This window comes from Carassius gibelio, chromosome B21, assembly GCF_023724105.1.
Source record: "Carassius gibelio isolate Cgi1373 ecotype wild population from Czech Republic chromosome B21, carGib1.2-hapl.c, whole genome shotgun sequence".
In the NCBI taxonomy this organism is placed as follows: Eukaryota; Metazoa; Chordata; class Actinopteri; order Cypriniformes; family Cyprinidae; genus Carassius; species Carassius gibelio.
This window is the reverse complement of record NC_068416.1, coordinates 17,200,018-17,217,291: the sequence shown is the minus strand read 5'-3', so window position 1 is coordinate 17,217,291 and position 17,274 is coordinate 17,200,018. Positions and strand designations below refer to the sequence as shown.

The 17,274-nt window shown below is 37.4% G+C and overlaps 2 protein-coding genes across 6 annotated transcripts; one reads left to right on the top strand and one right to left on the bottom strand.

The window, feature by feature from the left end:
• The first annotated feature begins 3,386 nt into the window (after positions 1 to 3,386).
• Positions 3,387 to 9,888, top strand: LOC127986260 (NAD kinase 2, mitochondrial). 2 transcript variants are annotated; one of them, XM_052588527.1, is made up of 12 exons: positions 3,387 to 4,298; positions 5,173 to 5,261; positions 5,358 to 5,446; positions 5,569 to 5,650; positions 5,728 to 5,811; positions 6,282 to 6,418; positions 7,097 to 7,184; positions 7,320 to 7,463; positions 7,543 to 7,598; positions 7,712 to 7,765; positions 7,987 to 8,110; positions 9,518 to 9,888. In XM_052588527.1, exons 1-12 carry the CDS (start codon positions 4,059 to 4,061, stop codon positions 9,651 to 9,653), a joined length of 1,323 nt encoding a protein of 440 aa, XP_052444487.1. In that variant the 5' UTR covers positions 3,387 to 4,058; the 3' UTR covers positions 9,654 to 9,888. The 2 variants fall into 2 exon arrangements, with proteins under 2 accessions (XP_052444487.1, XP_052444488.1); XM_052588528.1 differs by having other exon boundaries at positions 3,388 to 4,298; positions 7,368 to 7,463.
• Positions 9,889 to 10,317: 429 nt separating this feature from the next.
• Positions 10,318 to 15,852, bottom strand: LOC127986261 (S-phase kinase-associated protein 2). Of its 4 annotated transcripts, none has more exons than XR_008160782.1 (10): positions 15,627 to 15,849; positions 14,630 to 14,865; positions 13,616 to 13,730; positions 13,381 to 13,524; positions 13,142 to 13,276; positions 12,646 to 12,744; positions 11,646 to 11,773; positions 11,510 to 11,561; positions 11,243 to 11,418; positions 10,318 to 10,916 (listed from the first exon to the last, which is right to left on the bottom strand). XR_008160782.1 is itself a non-coding variant. In XM_052588530.1 (10 exons), exons 1-10 carry the CDS (start codon positions 15,638 to 15,640, stop codon positions 11,018 to 11,020), a joined length of 1,230 nt encoding a protein of 409 aa, XP_052444490.1. In that variant the 5' UTR covers positions 15,641 to 15,852; the 3' UTR covers positions 10,318 to 11,017. The 4 variants fall into 4 exon arrangements, 3 of the variants coding, with proteins under 3 accessions (XP_052444490.1, XP_052444489.1, XP_052444491.1); XM_052588530.1 differs by having other exon boundaries at positions 10,318 to 11,219; positions 11,311 to 11,418; positions 13,616 to 13,727; positions 15,627 to 15,852; XM_052588529.1 differs by having other exon boundaries at positions 10,318 to 11,219; positions 11,311 to 11,418; positions 15,627 to 15,851.
• Between the last annotated feature and the right edge of the window lie 1,422 nt (positions 15,853 to 17,274).

Sequence of the window (17,274 nt, the reverse complement as noted above, 5' to 3'; positions counted from 1 at the left end):
TTCTTAATTGCATTGACACTCACAGTCAAGACACTTACAATTGCATTTTCATTCAGTGTCCCGCAATGAATGTAGCAAAATTCAATGTGCACATTGAAAATGCATTCCGAGCCGATCACGTTTTCGCCCCCTCCCGCCATGTCAATCACTGCGTGAACAAGGCGGGGCTTCCAGAAGGTCAAGAGACTCAAGACTCAAGGGGCCCTATCTTGCAACCAGCGCAATTGACTTTGTACACCAACGCATGTGTCATTCCTATCTTGCACCCGCGCAAAGCGCGCTTTTCCCTCCACAGAAGCACGTCTCTAAACTAGTGAATGAACTTGCGCTCCCTGGGCGGTTCAGCGCAAAAAAGGAGGCGTGTTCCGGCGCAAACAATCCCTGGTGCTATTTTGCTGTTCCATTAAACAATTGCGCCACTGACCAGAAAAAACCTAGTCTAAAGTCAGTGGCGCGTTGCGCGTTGTTCATTATGCTATTTTAAGGGCGCATGCTTGACCATAATGTATAGCGTGCACAAGGCGCATACACTTTGCTCATGTAATCTACACAGATGCAACAGTTATTTTTGCAAATCATAAATTGTTATACTAAAAAAATATTAACACATGAGATGACGGAAATCATTGTGGTGTGCCACGAAGATGTGAACAAAATAGGCATAAATCTAGCTTACAAATTATTCAGGCTAATTATTCTCCCATCCCCATACAACACAATTTCTCTGTCTTTCACTGCTCTTACAAGAACATCAGTCTCCTCGGCTGTGAACCGCTCCTGGCGTGCGCCTGGTAAATACGCCATAATAATAGCAATCCATAATGGAACTTGCGCACCTGCTTTTAAAGGGAATGTTGGATGATGCTCTGATTGGTTTATTTCACGTTACGCCCAAACCACACCTATGAATAATGAAGCTGCTTCAGACCAACCCACCTTAGATTTGCGCCGGGCGCAAGAGCCATTTATCCCGCCGGGAAAATAGCAACAGCGCCGAGACCCGCCCACAAACTTACTTGCGCTTCGCGCTTTGACACTTGCGTTTCAGATCGTTAAAATAGGGCCCAAGAAGAGGCTCAAGACTTCAAGTGAGAGAACATGGACAAGACAGATGGTCCATGTATGTTTTGATCACTTCGGTTTATGGCTTCAATATTTCATTCGCAATTGTGGGCGGATCTGAAACGCTGCTTTCATCTGATTGGTCGAATCGCTCCACTTTGAGCTCGGTCTTAACAGTTCCATGTCTGTAACATTTACCACTCTCATCTTTTAAGTCATAAGGCACTAGGAATGTGTGTGTGACATTAATAAATAATTGTGAAAATTAATATAGTTACATTTCTTAAATAAATTAGTAATATTTGTTTTATTACATACTAAATTGAATGATGCTTCTCTTTTAAGTCTTCTTTGTTGGGCTTGAGAAAGACAACATATATTTATCGTATTTTCCAGACTATAAGTCGCACTTCTTTTCATAGTTTGGCTGGTCCTGTGATTTACAGTCAGGTGCGACTTATTTATCAAAATTAATTTGACATGAACCAAGTTAAATGAACCAAGATCTACAGCCTACAGCCGCGAGAGGGCACTCTATGCTGCTCAGTGCTCCCGTAGCCTACACTGAAAACATAGAGCGCCCTCTCGCGGCTGTAGACGGTAATGTTTTCTATTGGTTCTGATTAACGCGACTAAGTCCAGTACGACTTATATATGTTTTTTTCCTCATCATGACGTATTTTTGGACTGATGCAACTTATACTTAGGTGCGACTTATAGTCCGAAAAATACTGGTAACATTATTATTATTATTTATTATGAGAGTAATTGACACAGACTAGAACTTTAATGTTTCACCAAATTCAGCTCATATCTTTAGACTCATCCGACTCGTGTTGCTGTATAACTGGCCAGACTTACCTTCCCAAAAAATCCTATTTAATTTTATTTCATAAATGTAACTATATTTATTTCCACTTCACTGTTATCCAAAGAGACATAACTATTTGCACTGTTTTTATCAGTGGGACAATATTTATACAATATATAACCTAGAAATAATTTAACAGGGTCTCTTGCAAGTCGCAGCAGCACAAATTATGTGCCCAGCTACATCTGATTCAAATATTATGCTAATTAACAGTGAGCGGTGGTTTCAGACATTACAGTGCTTCACTCGCACTGACTCTTATTCTGCCTGAAAAAATGAAAAGACCAAGCTGAAGGTGGAGCGATTCGACCAATCAGATGATAGCAGCGTTTCAGCTCAGCCCACAAGTGCGAATGAAATATTGAAGCCATAAACCGAAATGATCAAAACATACGCGGACAAACTGTCTTGTCAATGTTCTCTCACTTGAATCCTCTTCTTGAGTCTTGAGTCTCTTGACCTTCTGTAAGCCCCGCCTTGTTCACGTAGTGATTGACATGGCGCAATGGGTGGACACGTGACCAGCTCGGAATGCATTTTCAATATGCACATTGAATTTTGCTACATTCATTGCGGGACACTATAATAAATAAATTTTATGCATTTGTATTTGCAGGTAAAATCCATTAATGTCTTGCATTAAACGGTGTGTGTATACATCTAAATGCCACTTCAGATGCAGCTTCTGTGTTCATTTAATTTGCTTGGTAACAGCCCCAAATTTCTTATTATTCTAATTCACTGATTAAGTAAGAATTTGAATTAAAAAAAAGTATTTTAGCGGGAAAAAAATTGTTTTATAAAGGTAAAAAAAAAAACAAGCCCATAAAATGTAAATATCAGTTTAAAGTTATTGGAAAAGATTACTTTCTATTCAGTGTGAATAATAATAATGTTTAATCATTTGAGATTACCTAACATAATCTTTGATGATTTTACAGAAGGCATCCAGGTTAAGGATAACTGAGTTTATTAAATTAATAAAAATAAACAAACTTTATCTTCTATATTTCTATATTTTCAGTTTGTATTGTGGATCATTCATTGAAACATTTAATCTGATTCGCATGCTCAAGAATCTTTTATCTTGAAAAATTATTTATGCTACTACTGCCCACTGACTTGGTTTTATAAACTACCTTACTCAGTATTGTTGCAATGTAGGAATATTGGTTTAAGAAACGCAAGTTTGTACAGTACATTGTGTTGCACACTTGCATACAGCAGGCTTTCAAGAAAAAGGTGATAGAAAAAGTAATGGGGGCCTGTGCCCCAGTAGAGCTTTAGGTCTAGCAACGCCCCTGGTTCAACAACTGGAATTACCGTAAAATGGTTATACGATTCTAGAAGCCTTACGGTAGACGGGTAAAAGCTAGATGTCTAAACTTCACACTGGGCGCAAGTAAAGAATGGGCACACTAGTGCACAAAAACTCTATACAAAGCCACGCCCACCGAGTCAGCGCTACGTGCTTTAAAGATGGCGGCACGTGTGAGTGTGGGATCTGATGTTTTTATTAGCCTCAAGTTTGTGATTTGAAGTTCTGCATATAGGAAGACGCTAAACGTCAGGTTTCCGTAGATCGCTCAGACTCGCGCTCTCTGTCGTTAATATAGACGGGGATGTGATTGCTCACCGCGCTTGGAGAGGTAGAGTTGGTGGCCAGTTTGGCATGCTACAACTGACAGCTGTAATCAGCTAACTGTTAGCTGTTCACATACACTTAAGGGCATCGTGCACGAAAACTTCAGCAAATGTGACCTGCACTTGCAAAACTACGAGACCAGCGGGTGATAACCTGCTAACGTTAGTCAGAGCCACAGCCTTAGGTGCTTTGCCATTGGTCACTCACTGAATGATTCTGCTTCCATCAACTACATTAACACTTTACGACCACCTTATTTAAACCAGTCTTGTGTGTTTAGTAGACTTTACATTGCTTTTATTTACTTTGCCTAACACCAGCAGCATTTTGAAGCCCGTAAAGCCATTTTAATAGATTTCTCGCGGTAAGTTAGTAGTTTTGACAGGGCAGGATTAAAGCCCCGAATGACTGACACTTTTCATGGTGTAATTAATTGTTTGGTTTCCGGTTATTTTCCCAATATTATTTTGCGGGAGTAATATGCTATCCCGAGCCTTAAGAAAATCTCTTTCCTATGGAAATCCACTAGTGGCGGGTTTCACTGGGAGCTGTTGTAGTCGTGTGTGTTTTCATCAGACCGCCGCGTGTAAAGTTTCCTCGCGAGCTGAAAGCGGCTTTACACCGGCGAAGGTGGCTGTTGTGACTAAAACCACACGATATGAATTCGAGCAGCAGAGATATCGCTATGCGGGACTGTCGGAGGAGGATTTCAAACAGCTGGTAAGCAGACACTTCTGAAGAAGTGAATACACCTGTTAATCTCTGCGCATTGACTAAAAACATCGGTTTGTCTTGTTACTAAATCTAAAAACAAAATCTATCCACTGACGGTGAGGTTATTGTAATATTTGCATACTAAAAGTTGACCCCTCCCACTTTTGCAGCAGCCTTGGTTTAGGAATTATTTATCCCTATCATTTTCCCAAGGGGATTTACAAATAATAAAAATAATAAATAAAGGTATTTTTAAAGAGTTTTATGCCATGAAGCAACCAGTTTCGAGGTGAAACACATTACAGACTGATTTGAAGCAAAAAAGTATTACAATCTACAGTACTATGAAGCATTGCAAAAGCAATCAAACTAAAAATGATGCAGAAATATTTAACTATTGATTTTACTGCAAAATATACATAATATGCATACAAAAATAGTCAAGTAGTTTGATTGCTTATGAAAACCGCCACTCTACTCTTGCTGTTTTTACAACTTCTTTTATGGAAGAAACAATAATAGTTTACTTTTTTATGCATTTCTAAATTCAGCATATATTGTTTGTTGTGCTTCATGGGAGTGTACAGGCACTAAAGAGTTATTTTGGCACAATTTTGGCAGGACGATGGCTTCAATAAAAGCAAATATCAGTTAACAACCTCATAGCTCACAGATCATTCATATTACACATTACATTATCTACTATTGTCAGTTTGATTCAGCAGCATGAAAAATAGGCTTAAATATTTAAAAGGTCACCAACAATGCCAAGTCCAGGGTCCAAATCCAACTAACACCCCAATATACAGTTTTTTTTTTTTTTTTAAGAAGAATTACACCATTTATGATATTTAATCCTGTCTTCTACTTGTCATCACAGCTTGCCCTGAAAGGATCCAGTTACAGTGGGCTTCTGGAGAGACACAATATACACACCATCAATGTTGGACAGATCGTGGACAGCCTACAGTAAGATGATGATGTTCAGAAATGGAAACTAATTCAAACAGGATTTGAATTAATTTTGAAACAATTTTCAAAATTGCCCTTCTTTTATTTTTGTAGGAAAGAAGGGATTGAGGTGCGCATTGTCAAAAGAGGCGAGTATGATGAGGACACCGTACAATGGGCCGATGCCATCATCTCTGCTGGAGGTAAAGCTCAGGATTTGCTTTTTAGGTTTGAGCATTTTAACTGTGCACTGGTTGACACGTGAAAAATTTCATGTACTACTTTTCTCTTTTGTACAATTCAAACCGCCTTGTTTATTTCACAGGTGATGGCACCATGCTGCTAGTTGCCAGTAAAGTGTATGATAAGAACAAACCTGTATTGGGGGTCAATACAGACCCAGAAAGGTAATAAAAGCTATCCTACAATGAGTTGACATTTCCTGTTTGTTTTATAAATTTATAATGTAGCTGTGTTTTTATAGGTCAGAGGGTCACCTGTGTTTACCTGTGCACTATACACATGCCTTTTCAGAGGCCTTACAGAAACTCAGGAAGGGTGAGTTCAGGTTGGTACGATCAGCAGTTATCCAATTTGCAGTCAGTTGTTTTCTTCCACTTCTCTTGCAGAAATACTCAGCAAAAGTACTTTTCCCTCTTGTTAAAGAAGTTTTAGTTCAAGTGAGCCATTCTTATTAAAAGTAAGTTTGATATAGACTGTGTACCCCACTGGAAAGTTAATATTACTAGCTAATAACTGTTTCTTATGGGATAAGGATTGGTTTTCTTCTTGGGGGAGGTGCTTGGCTGCTCAGAAACAATTAAATGTGTGTTAACAATTAAATTTGTCCACTAAAATTATAGTTGAATATAACTGAATTAAATCCATTAATTCTGATGATTAGTACCTGACATACAAATATAATCCACCTCAGCTAACTTTATAAACTGATTAAATGTTTATGTTAATCTTCTATGATGTATCCCTATGTCTTTCCTTTCTCTTTTTTTTTTTAAAGAAAGTTACTCTATTTGCTAGGTGGCAGTGGCGTCAGCGCATCCGTATGTACTTGGAGGGCACCGGGATCAACCCGACTCCAGTGGACCTGCATGAGCTGCAGCTGAGCCTGGAGCAGCACAAGAAGGCGCACCGCATCACTATAGACACTCAGAGCAGTACGCATCATTACTGTCTTAATACAACTCTCCTCTGTGCTGCTCTTCTGACTTCAGAGTCTTACAAATAATATCAAAAAAATGTCTAGGCCATATTTCACAGCAAAAGAAGGAGAAAAGATTAATTTTATTACTGTATTTCAATCATGAGAATTAGAGTGTTTAATGCACCTGCATTTTTTTCATAATAGTTTTATAAAATAGCATGTATCAACAGTTTTACAAAATTGTAAATATATATATATATATATATATATATATATATATATATACACACACACATATATATATATATTACATTCTGTAGTCATTTTCCTGGTTAGGTGTTTTATTCAAAATGAGATATTTTAAAGGATATTTTTAAAACCAAACAGTTGTTGGTCCCCATTGACTTCGATATTAGTGAAAGATATACTATGGAAGTCAATGAGGACCATCAATTGTTTAATTACCAGCATTCAGCATTCTTGTTTACCATAAGAAAGAAAATCATACAGGTTTGAAACTACATGAGGGTGAGGAAATGATGACGTTTTTATTTTAGAGGGGAACTTTCTTTAAAGGCAGTAACACTGCACACAGCTTTGATTACATTCTAAGAAAGTTTTGCTCTGAACATGTTTGTGTTTTCTTTGTGTTCTACAGAAAAATAACAATGCTCTCATATTTTTGTGACAGGTATGACACATAACAGTCTTGAAAAGCCTCATCTGCTTCCTGTCCGAGGTCTCAATGAGATCTTCATTGGGGAGTCCCTGTCCTCCAGGTATATGCCCCTGCCCACCATTCTGTGACATTTTGGGAACAGTCGCACCCCTCGAACATTTCATCAACCACTTGTCCTCCTTCACTCCATGCATCGCCCCATCTCCCCTTACTTGTGGATTTCTGTTTGCCACAGGTTGAAGTATAAATCCTTCAAACCTCATCTTACCCTCTCGCTTCATAGGGCTTCATACTATGAAATCTCCATCGACGACGGGCCGTGGGAGAAGCAGAAGAGCTCAGGCCTCAGCATTTGCACTGGAACTGGATCTAAAGCCTGGTGAGTTACTGAAGTGATCTTACAACACCTCATAAAAAAAGGCAAGAGATTACCAAATCATTTTTTTTCCGTTGTCCAGGTCCTACAATATTAATAAGCTTGTGGAGCAGGCAGTGGAGGATGTCCTTAGAATAGGTTAGAAACACTAAAACAATTTGTAAACATTCTGCATTACTTATGTTCTATGACAGAACAGTTTAAAATCATCAGCTACTACAGGCACAATCTTCATCTTTTCTCTATCTTAGGTAAATTAAAAACCGGTTTGGATGTTCCTCTAAATCGGGAGTTCATTGCAAGTGGTGAGTTCAAAATACAATCTTTTTGTGTGTGTGTGTTCAAATGGCTTTTTTGTTTCCTTTAAATTTACAAAATTAAGATTCTGGGATTTGTTTCTTAAGTGTTTCTTATCCTTATGTTCAGTGATTGAAACATATATCATTTGTATTTTAAAATGACATTTTTGTAATTCATAAAATGAATATTCTGCATTTTAATTAATTAGTCCCTATTTTGTGTTCAGTGACTGAAACATACAACAAATCCCTGATCTTCAGCCCAGAGGAGGACACACTTTTCTTCAGTATAAGAGAGCCGATAGTCAACAGAGTATTTTCCAATAGTCGACAAAGAGGTTTTGCCAAAAAGTGCGTTTTAAATTCCATCTTCACAACTGTAAAATTAAATAAATAAATTTAAGTAAATGATTTTATAATAATTTAATACAATATTAGTCTTCTATGAACAAACATGAACATTTTTAAAGGGGGGGTGAAATGCTATTTCATGCATACTGAGTTTTTTTACACTGTTAAAGAGTTGGATTCCCATGCTAAACATGGACAAAGTTTAAAAAAATAAGTTGTACATTTGAAGAGTATTTCTGTTCCAAAAATACTCCTTCCGGTTTGTCACAAGTTTCGGAAAGTTTTTTTCGAGTATGGCTCTGTGTGACGTTAGATGGAGCGGAACTTCCTTATATGGGTCCTGAGGGCAAGTCTGCCGGAAGAGCGCGCGCTCCCGTATAGCAGAGCACTGAGAGCACAACAGGCATTCACTGATCAGAGCGAGAGCGTCGTGAAATGTCACAAAAGAAGTGTGTTTTTGGTTGCCAGGGCAAGACAACCCTGCACAGATTACCAAAAGAGAAATGGCAGTAAGAGACCAGTCGATGGAGTTTATTTTTACAGAGCATCAACGGAGTTGTGCAAGTGTTTGTGTTTGTTCCCTGCATTTCGAAGATGGTTGTTTTACAAACAAGGTCCAGTTTGAAGCCGGATTTGCACATCGTTTATTTCTTAAGGATAATGCAATCCCAACGAAAAGGGTCACGATTGTGTGTTGGAACCACATGCGGTGAGTAAAACTGCTTCAAATATCGCTGTGTTGTTAACTTAGCTATTGGCGCTAAAGCACATCAAGTAAACAACATGCGATGTTGTCATCAAACTGCACTTTCCACATGTACAGCTTAAAAAAAAAAAAAAAAGACGACAGTGGAACTTAGTCATTTTCCAAAACCGCTAAGCAAATATATACAGTTTCAGTAAATGCATACCACATAGAGACGTTGTTGCTGATGCTGCTCTTGTTAAATTTCAGCCTCTGGATCTGATTCTGGATCATAAATATACGCTGAATCTGACTGTTAGCCATGGTTTGTTTTGTCCTCACGGTAAATGTCACAACTTCCAAACTCTCTCAACGCAAAAGCCTACTCGCGCTCGTGATTCTTTAGCGCCGCCCACACGTCACGCCTCCAGCCGGTCGTGTTTTTCCGGGAAAAATCGGTACAGACTATCTTTCTCTTATGAATATAATAAAACTAAAGACTTTTTGGAGTTATGAAGGATGCAGTACTACTCTATAGGTACTCAAGATTAACAGGATATTGAGTGAAAACGAGCATTTCACCCCCCCTTTAATAATAAATACTGTAACATGGTTGCTTACTGTCTAATGCATTAACTATTTCTCCATGTTTTTGACCAAACAAGGCTGAAAGCTAATGCTGTGAAAACCTGCAGTGCTCATGCTCTTCTTGTTTTCGGTAGGGTTTGTGTCCGCTCAAGGTGTTGGGATGCCTGCATGGTGGTGGATGGTGGGACGTCCTTTGAGTTTAATGATGGTGCCATTGCTACAATCAGCTTAAATGAGGAGGACCTGTTGCGAACAGTCATTCTTGATTAAATCCTTTGATACATCAAACTCTTTATTTATTGAGGACTGAATGATTATCTTTAAGGCCAGACTTTGATGGGACAGTGGGTTCTTTAAGAACTGAGTTTTAAGGGATGACACGGTTTGCAGATGAAATGTATATTTATTGTCAGTTATATTAGTATATATACCAATATAACTTACTTAAATTACACTCTTGTTTGCAGCCTTCAGAAATAACATTAAAACACTTTTCCCACCCAGATACGCCAGCATAATATCGTCACATCTGTTGGTGTATAATGTTCTAGAAATGAGATGCAGTTTATTGTTAAACACATTTAATCAAACTTTTTTGGAATACTGTTGTGACAAATGTGCACATAAGTATTTTGTAAATGTAGAAATCAAACATTTTTGAAATTGCAACCTGAAAAATACGTAATATTTTGAAATACACAACAGGGCAAAATGTTGAATTGGGAGTCAAAGCATTATGCAAGCACTGGTTTAAAACACCAGAAATAAAAATATATATATATATATATTTCAGGACCCTTGGTGCTTTAAAATGTCTTTTTTTTTTACATTTACATTTATTTGGATGTTTTTGTGTGACATCATAAACATCACAATGTAAAGTATCTAAAATATAATATTGAAATGGAAAAACTCACATGTGGATGGCTTTAAATAAAATGCAATACATTTATTTACAATTCAGACAATGTATACAATTCATTAAAATACCTGTCTAGCAACAACCAAAGTTGTACAAAATTCAAGTTTTCCCATATTAAAACTGCTCAGAAAAATGCTCAGATTCACATTAATATCTCTGCTCTAAAAGCACCTGGTTTAATACATCTGTATGGTGAAATTATTTGGGAACAGTATAAAATAACCATAAAACCACTGTCTTATTACTAAACTTTGATAATCCTATAGTAAAACTGGCAATGTACTTGATCATGGCAGGAAAACATCTTGCATGGCAAACAGATCCCACCATTATTATTCTAGATTGCACCCGAAGTCACAAACATTTACCGTAGTTAAATTCACCATTTTCAAAATTATTAGCTATTGGTAGTAAACATTTAAAGTTAAAATCTACCACTAACCAGCCTGTCCACTCTTCATCTCTTATTTTGTGATCTTTGCAAAGTAACTAGAACGCCACTCAATTCAAGATTGCCAGGACCTCCCAACACACTTGTCATCTTCACAAAATTGAAACTGTAACAATATAAAACGAGGACTTACCAGTGATGTTTAAGACATTTTTAAAATCACAAATAACTAATTGGGTCCACTTGAGAAAGAGATATGGACTAATGTAAAAACTTTTTTACAATTTGGTTTACCCTGTAATCATCCTGAATTAAAAACCATCAATGTTTGTACACAAGGCTGCAGTGCATTCCCCAAAGTGTGCGATCCTTTCTTGATGCCGAGGTGGGACGTGCCACAGTGGAGAAAGGCTGTGTGTTGATCTGTATGTGCGGTAGACCTTTACAAAGAATGGGCAGGTAGCTGTCCTGTATAAGCCCAAAGACCTCTAGGGTCTGCAAATTTAGAAACTTTTCAAAGTCACTGTAGAGAAAAAGAGAAGGAATATTTAGGGTTTGTAAGAAAACATTGTGTACAGATCAAAAGTGTTTTCTGAATTCCAGCGCTCTCTTACATGAGTGAAGCTGGGTGAATCTGATAACAGCGGCTCAGTGCCAGATGTCTCAAAGAGGAAAGTTGCTGCAGGACTGGGAAACTGTCCACTGTCACAAGGACGCTATCACTGAAATGATAAAAACACGACTAAAGGTGAACTTCCTGCTGTTTGCTATTAGGCATCTGATCCACATTCATCTTTTCAGTTAGGAACTTACCTCAAATCTAGATTTGTGAGGTTTGGACATCTATTTACTATAGCTTTAACATCTGAAACCCGCACAAAAAAAGAAAATATAAATTGTTGGTGCATGAAATGGTTACAAATGCATCTGATTTCCTTGTTTTCCTTACCTTCCATGGTGAGGTTTTGTCTGTAACCACTGATGTTCAGTTGAGTGATGCTGGAGGGAATGTTGTTAACAATAGCTTGAATATGGAGATTATTGAAGTCACACCATGACACATTCATTTCTTCAATTCTGGGGAAAGAAATAAAACTTTAAAGGGTGTCATCATATGATTAACAATTTTCTTTGATCTATGGAGGTAAAACACTTAATGGACAATTAAGATACAGTCTCAAATTATATTAGGTGTCTTACAACATACTCGCCTTAAATAAAATACATTTTCAGTACAATGTACTTGTCAAGAGTCATCTGTTCAGTTACACTGAGGAACTGAGCATTGATATGCTTGTGACAAGTCACAGACTAGTTATTTTAACAGTACCATACACAAATATAGTAAACATGACCGTATACAATTAGACATGTTGTACTGTACAACACTTTTGCCACTATAGAGGTAGGATGCATTTACAGAAATGAATAACATGTAACTGCATGCAGAAATAAAAATATAGAACTGTTAAAAAAAAAAAATGTACACAGCAAGTGCCCTCTATCAAATAATTGAGACTACAAAGTATTTAAAAACAACTAGTTCTGACATTTCTGATGATGAACACTAGCTCATCAAGCATTACATTTAAGAAATTTGTTGTTTTTGAATGTACACCAACATTTAAAAGTTGGTAAGATTGTGTTTTTGAAAGTCTTAAATACTTATCAAGGTTGCGCTTATTTGATCAAATGCAGTAAAAAGAGAAAGAAAGAAAAAAGTACTGGCTTCCTAAAAAAATTTTTTAATGTAATTTATGATGGACATTACACTAGCCTTCAGTGTCATGTGATTTTTCAGAAATAATTCTTCTTTGCCGATTTGGTGCATTGCTTATTTTCAACATTGAAACGGTCATGCTGCTTATTATTTCTCTAGAAACAGTGAAAGATTTTTCTCAGGACCACAATTTTTTTATATATATATATATATAGAAAGTTAATCTTACCCAGTACAAGATTTTAGCATCTCAGCCAGAGATTCAGGAGAAAAGCCAGAACAGCCACACAAATTCAATCTGACAATTTCAGTATTTTGAACCAGAGAACTGCAAGAGAGGAAAATACAGGTTCAAGGTCTTCATATTTAAATTTTCAAAAAAAGATATAGTTAAATCTGCAATTTTACATTCTGAAGGAATGTGAATGTTACAAAGTGGCTAATAACAATATATAAAAAAAATTATTATTTCTATATAAAATGTGTTATTTCTACATAAAATACATAAATAGAAATATATATGACAGTCTGGAAGACAATCTAGTAAGATCTAAAGGAAAACTGTCAACAGCAAGAGTAGTTTTCTTTCTTTGTCTTCAAACACAAAAACTAAATGCTGTTTGGTTGTGAATAAAACCCATTTTGATTGGTCAATTTGTGCCACTAACAAAAAATAAATCTAGTTATGTTGTAGTGTGTAAAATGTCTTTTTGACTATCACTTACTGAATGATGCTATCAGAGAGCACCAATCCTTCGAGACTGAGATTCTGTAGATGTCTGCAGCGAGACAGGATGTCTTCGAGAACAGACGACTCCACTGTGCAGTTGGATAAATCCAGATGCTGGACACGAAGTTTCCTGTAATTCAAAAAGCACTACATTTACAAACATAAGACAGCAACAACAGCAGCACTTACACAATAGGACTTTACCGTGGCACTGTGAAAACACAAATTACTCACTGTGCACTTTTAAACCTGGGTTGAGCGATGCATGTGTGTGGACAGCGCAACCTTAATGCACCAGCTGAGAGAACCTGCCCAAGCTCTGCGTCTAACTGAGCCTTTCCCACCAGGTCCACACTGTGCCACAGAGACTCATCAAACCTGCAAATGCGGAGTTATGACTTTTATTATTTCCATCACTGGTGATCAGTGGTCTTCCAAACTCTAACTTTAGTGTATGAAGAGAGCTTACGCCAAACGATGCCAGCGCTTGCAGACCCGTGACGTCCGGAGGAGATCTTGCAGTGAGAGACGAGACAGGATTCCCAACAACAGCTCATCAGGCAGACTGTCCCAACACATGCCTGCTGAGGGAGGAACAAGTTAACAAATTAGGCTCTATGTTGCCTATACAAGTCCATGTACATCTTATAAGCAAATTTAAATTCAACTAAATTTGGGGGAGAAACTGTAAGTGGCCCCCCAAAATGGAAGTTTACAGGGTACTGATAAGTTGTTTGTTTATGCAACTATGTCCCATTAACCTTTACAGCACTTACACACACACACAAAAGAGTTTCCAATCAGACATACACTACTACATTAAACCTGTAAACGCCTGCATGCGAAACAATAATGAAAAGATTCACAGAAACGTAAGACAAAACAGTAAAAGAAAATGTTGTGTGTATTTTGTCACGCGTATTAGTATTTGATACATCAGGCCTTTACGACTCATACAGTATGATACAATTAAAATATGCATCTCAAGACCTGAATTACATATGGAGGCCCTAAATAAACTAAATTAGGTAATTTGGTGCTAAAGTCAGTCAGTTAGTTATGTATAACATTGAGATCTTTTGAACAAACTATTTACATAAATATAGTGACAACATTTATATCCTAGTAAGATGATATTTAAAGGCTTAGTTTTATGATCATAGCTCTGTGGTTTTTATTGTGGGGGCAAAACATATAATGCAAAATAATGTAATTATAAATGAGAGATGTAGAAATAAACAATCTCCAAAAGCGCAATGCATATTATATTGTCTTTTTAAAATGAGATTTCTGAATAATTATCATGTATGGATAAGTAAACCAAAGTTGCTTCAGACTAGAAAATGTACACATTTGAACAACTACAAAAGTATGATTTAATAATCAAAAGGGTTTTCAAGAACATGTTTGTGATCATGACAGAAATACATGTACCAAATATAATGCAGTACGATGTATGGGTTTCAATTTCTCAGTCACAAACCTGATGATTCTCTTCTTTTCCTGGGACGTCTGGCAAGAACAAATATGTGTTCCTCATTTTCATTCCCTTTAGCAGAAGTCAGGATCTTTTTATGTGGAGGTGACCACTGCTGGATGAGTTCGTGTGGAGTGTTTTCTGTGTCTAGACCCCCACTGCAGGACGACCGCCTTTTCCATTTACTCCTCTGAGGCCTGCACAGGGATCCCTCCAAATTCCCACTCAGTTCTTTAAACGGTCTACATAAAAACAAGGAAATCACATTATGCAAGCTTAGCATTTCGTGTTGTTCTAAGTAAGTTATATATAAAGGAATAACTGCAGAAACCAATAACCGCGATCTCTCGAAACTAATTATAAACAGTCCTCACTACATACGTTCAACCTACAACAATTTTAAAAAGAAATAACAACTTGTCACTACACAATATGCAGTGGCTAATAACACATCAACACAATCACAAAAGTTTTTATTGCTTGTATAACGTTACTGTAAACTGCAAGCTCACATCACAAGATCAGTGATGCCCGCCATTTGTCGCGAGTTATGTCTATGCCAAAAAAAAGTCTCCATAATACTTGTATTTTCGAAAGTCAAAACGGTATATTGACTAACGCAACCATTCAAAAGATTTAAAGAACTTGCACAATTTAGATTTGCTTATATAAATACATTTTTAAAGAAAAATCGTCCTCGCGCATCACAACACGATGGCGCGCGCCATCCACACACACATTAAAGTTAAATGCATTTTTAAAAATGCGTTCAGCAGATCTTTGCGCAACAGATCTGAAGTCTTGTTTTAACAAATAACGGTTACTTTTATTATTGTGCACAGTGTTTTTAATAAAACACCAACAAGTTACAAAACTTGCAAAACACACCAAAGTGGAGGGAGAATCCAAAGGTACGTTAGTAACTTACACAGAAACAACGTCACGTAAGTAAAATGGAAAATGCAAATAATACTTGGCTTGGTAAATAACAATGGCATATTACCTTTCCTCTGGCATCCTGAATTTGTAAAGTTATTAGAAGTATTCACTTCTGTTAAACTTTCCGATACAGTAAGGCTCCCTGTCCTGCAGGCAGCTGGCGGCGCATTTAAACCTGCCTCTGGAGCGCTGTCCTGCCGCGAGGCCATTGGCTCCAGGGTCGCCGGAAGTGTGCATTTCTGACAGAGAGTAACGGAGGGGCATCATCGACTTTCCGCCCTCTACTGTGGAGGACTAAACACCACCATGCGACTCTTTACCATAGACTGTAGCTCTTTACACATCCATACATGAAGTCAAGTGTTTTTATACAGTCTATGGTCAAGACAGGCAAAAATTAAGTTACTTACTGTTTTGTAAAATGCAAAACAGATTATAATAATTTATAACATGCAGGTTTAAAAAAATTTGTAAAGCTATCTGTAGTCCAAATCTGGAAGCTAATTATAATTCGCAAGACATGCGTTTCCTTGGGTTTTTTTATTTTAGGCAATTTCTGAGTAAAATAATGGTTGACATCAAAGATAAAATACAACCATGCCTCAAACTTGATTTTTCATAGCTGTCTTTTGTATGAAAGCTTTTTTGAAGGCGGTAACTAAAGACTTTTATTCACACCAGGGAAGTCAGCTAGTTCACTTGATTTGGTCTGGTGTCCTGACATTTTATCCTCCCCGTCAGATTTTCCTACCAGGGTTTACTCCGCATACGCACATCAAAATTGTGTCCTTGTTCTCATGCTGAACAACAATATTTAATATAGCTGCATTACTATATGGGTATATTCAGGGTTGGGGTAGGTGTAGACTTTAAAAAAGTATTGTTGGTTTTCTGTAGCTGTATCCATTCTAGCTACAACTGTGAATATAACACATGATTACTGTATTTGCATTACTGTAAAGGTATGTTTAGGGTTGTGGTAGGTGTAGACGTTAATAAACCATAACTTTACAGGTAGCATTTTTCGTTGTGGAATTGTACTACCTCCTTTTTTAAAGGGAGGTATCAAAATCTGAAAGGGTGGGACAAATCGACAGACCACTGGACCAAATACAATGTTGATTTTTTTTGTGTGTGTGTGGTGCGGTTCGCTTTCACACGACCCTTTTTGCAAGTGAACCAGAAACTGTAAAAGAAACCACATTTGTGCTTAAGTCATCCATTCACTGGTTCATTCATTCAGCCGTACCAGAGTTAGTCTGGAAATGGACCGAGACCACCTCTTCAGCTGGCTCTTGATACGATTGTTTGGTCTGCACCAGAGTGCAATTGCTGTATTCACACCTGCCCAAAAGATCCGCACCAAACGGACTTGAGTTCTATTCAATCAAACCAAACAAGACTGATTTGAATACTTTGTAAATTGCCAAAAGCATGCAAGTAGTCCTTTTACAGTAACTTGTTACCAACTCAGAGGAACAGAGATGTGTAAAAGTATTATGCAGTTTACCGCAGTACTGTAATCCTTATAGTTTGTGGCCTAGAAACCGGTGGCTTTGCAGGTTTGCGTGTGACATCTGTAAAGGCTCTGTTCCCCTGCACCATTCCTTCCTGCAGATAAAGCCGAAACACTGTGCACATGTACATGAACAAGTGAGGCTGTTTTTCATATTTGGAGTCCATGCACATCTGTACCAACTACAGAACTATAA

What these genes read in the sequence shown, in the direction of transcription:
- LOC127986261 (XM_052588529.1), bottom strand. An exon ending in CTCTCTGATAGCATCATTCA is followed by an intron (nt 12,745 to 13,141) that starts GTAAGTGATAGT and finishes CCTCTCTTGCAG; the next exon opens with TTCTCTGGTTCAAAATACTG. An exon ending in CTCACAAATCTAGATTTGAG is followed by an intron (nt 11,419 to 11,509) that starts GTAAGTTCCTAA and finishes TTATCATTTCAG; the next exon opens with TGATAGCGTCCTTGTGACAG.
- LOC127986260 (XM_052588527.1), top strand. Translation starts at nt 4,059, where the DNA reads ATGCTATCCCGAGCCTTAAGAAAATCTCTTTCCTATGGAAATCCACTA. An exon ending in CAGATCGTGGACAGCCTACA is followed by an intron (nt 5,262 to 5,357) that starts GTAAGATGATGA and finishes TTATTTTTGTAG; the next exon opens with GAAAGAAGGGATTGAGGTGC. An exon ending in CAAAGAGGTTTTGCCAAAAA is followed by an intron (nt 8,111 to 9,517) that starts GTGCGTTTTAAA and finishes TGTTTTCGGTAG; the next exon opens with GGTTTGTGTCCGCTCAAGGT.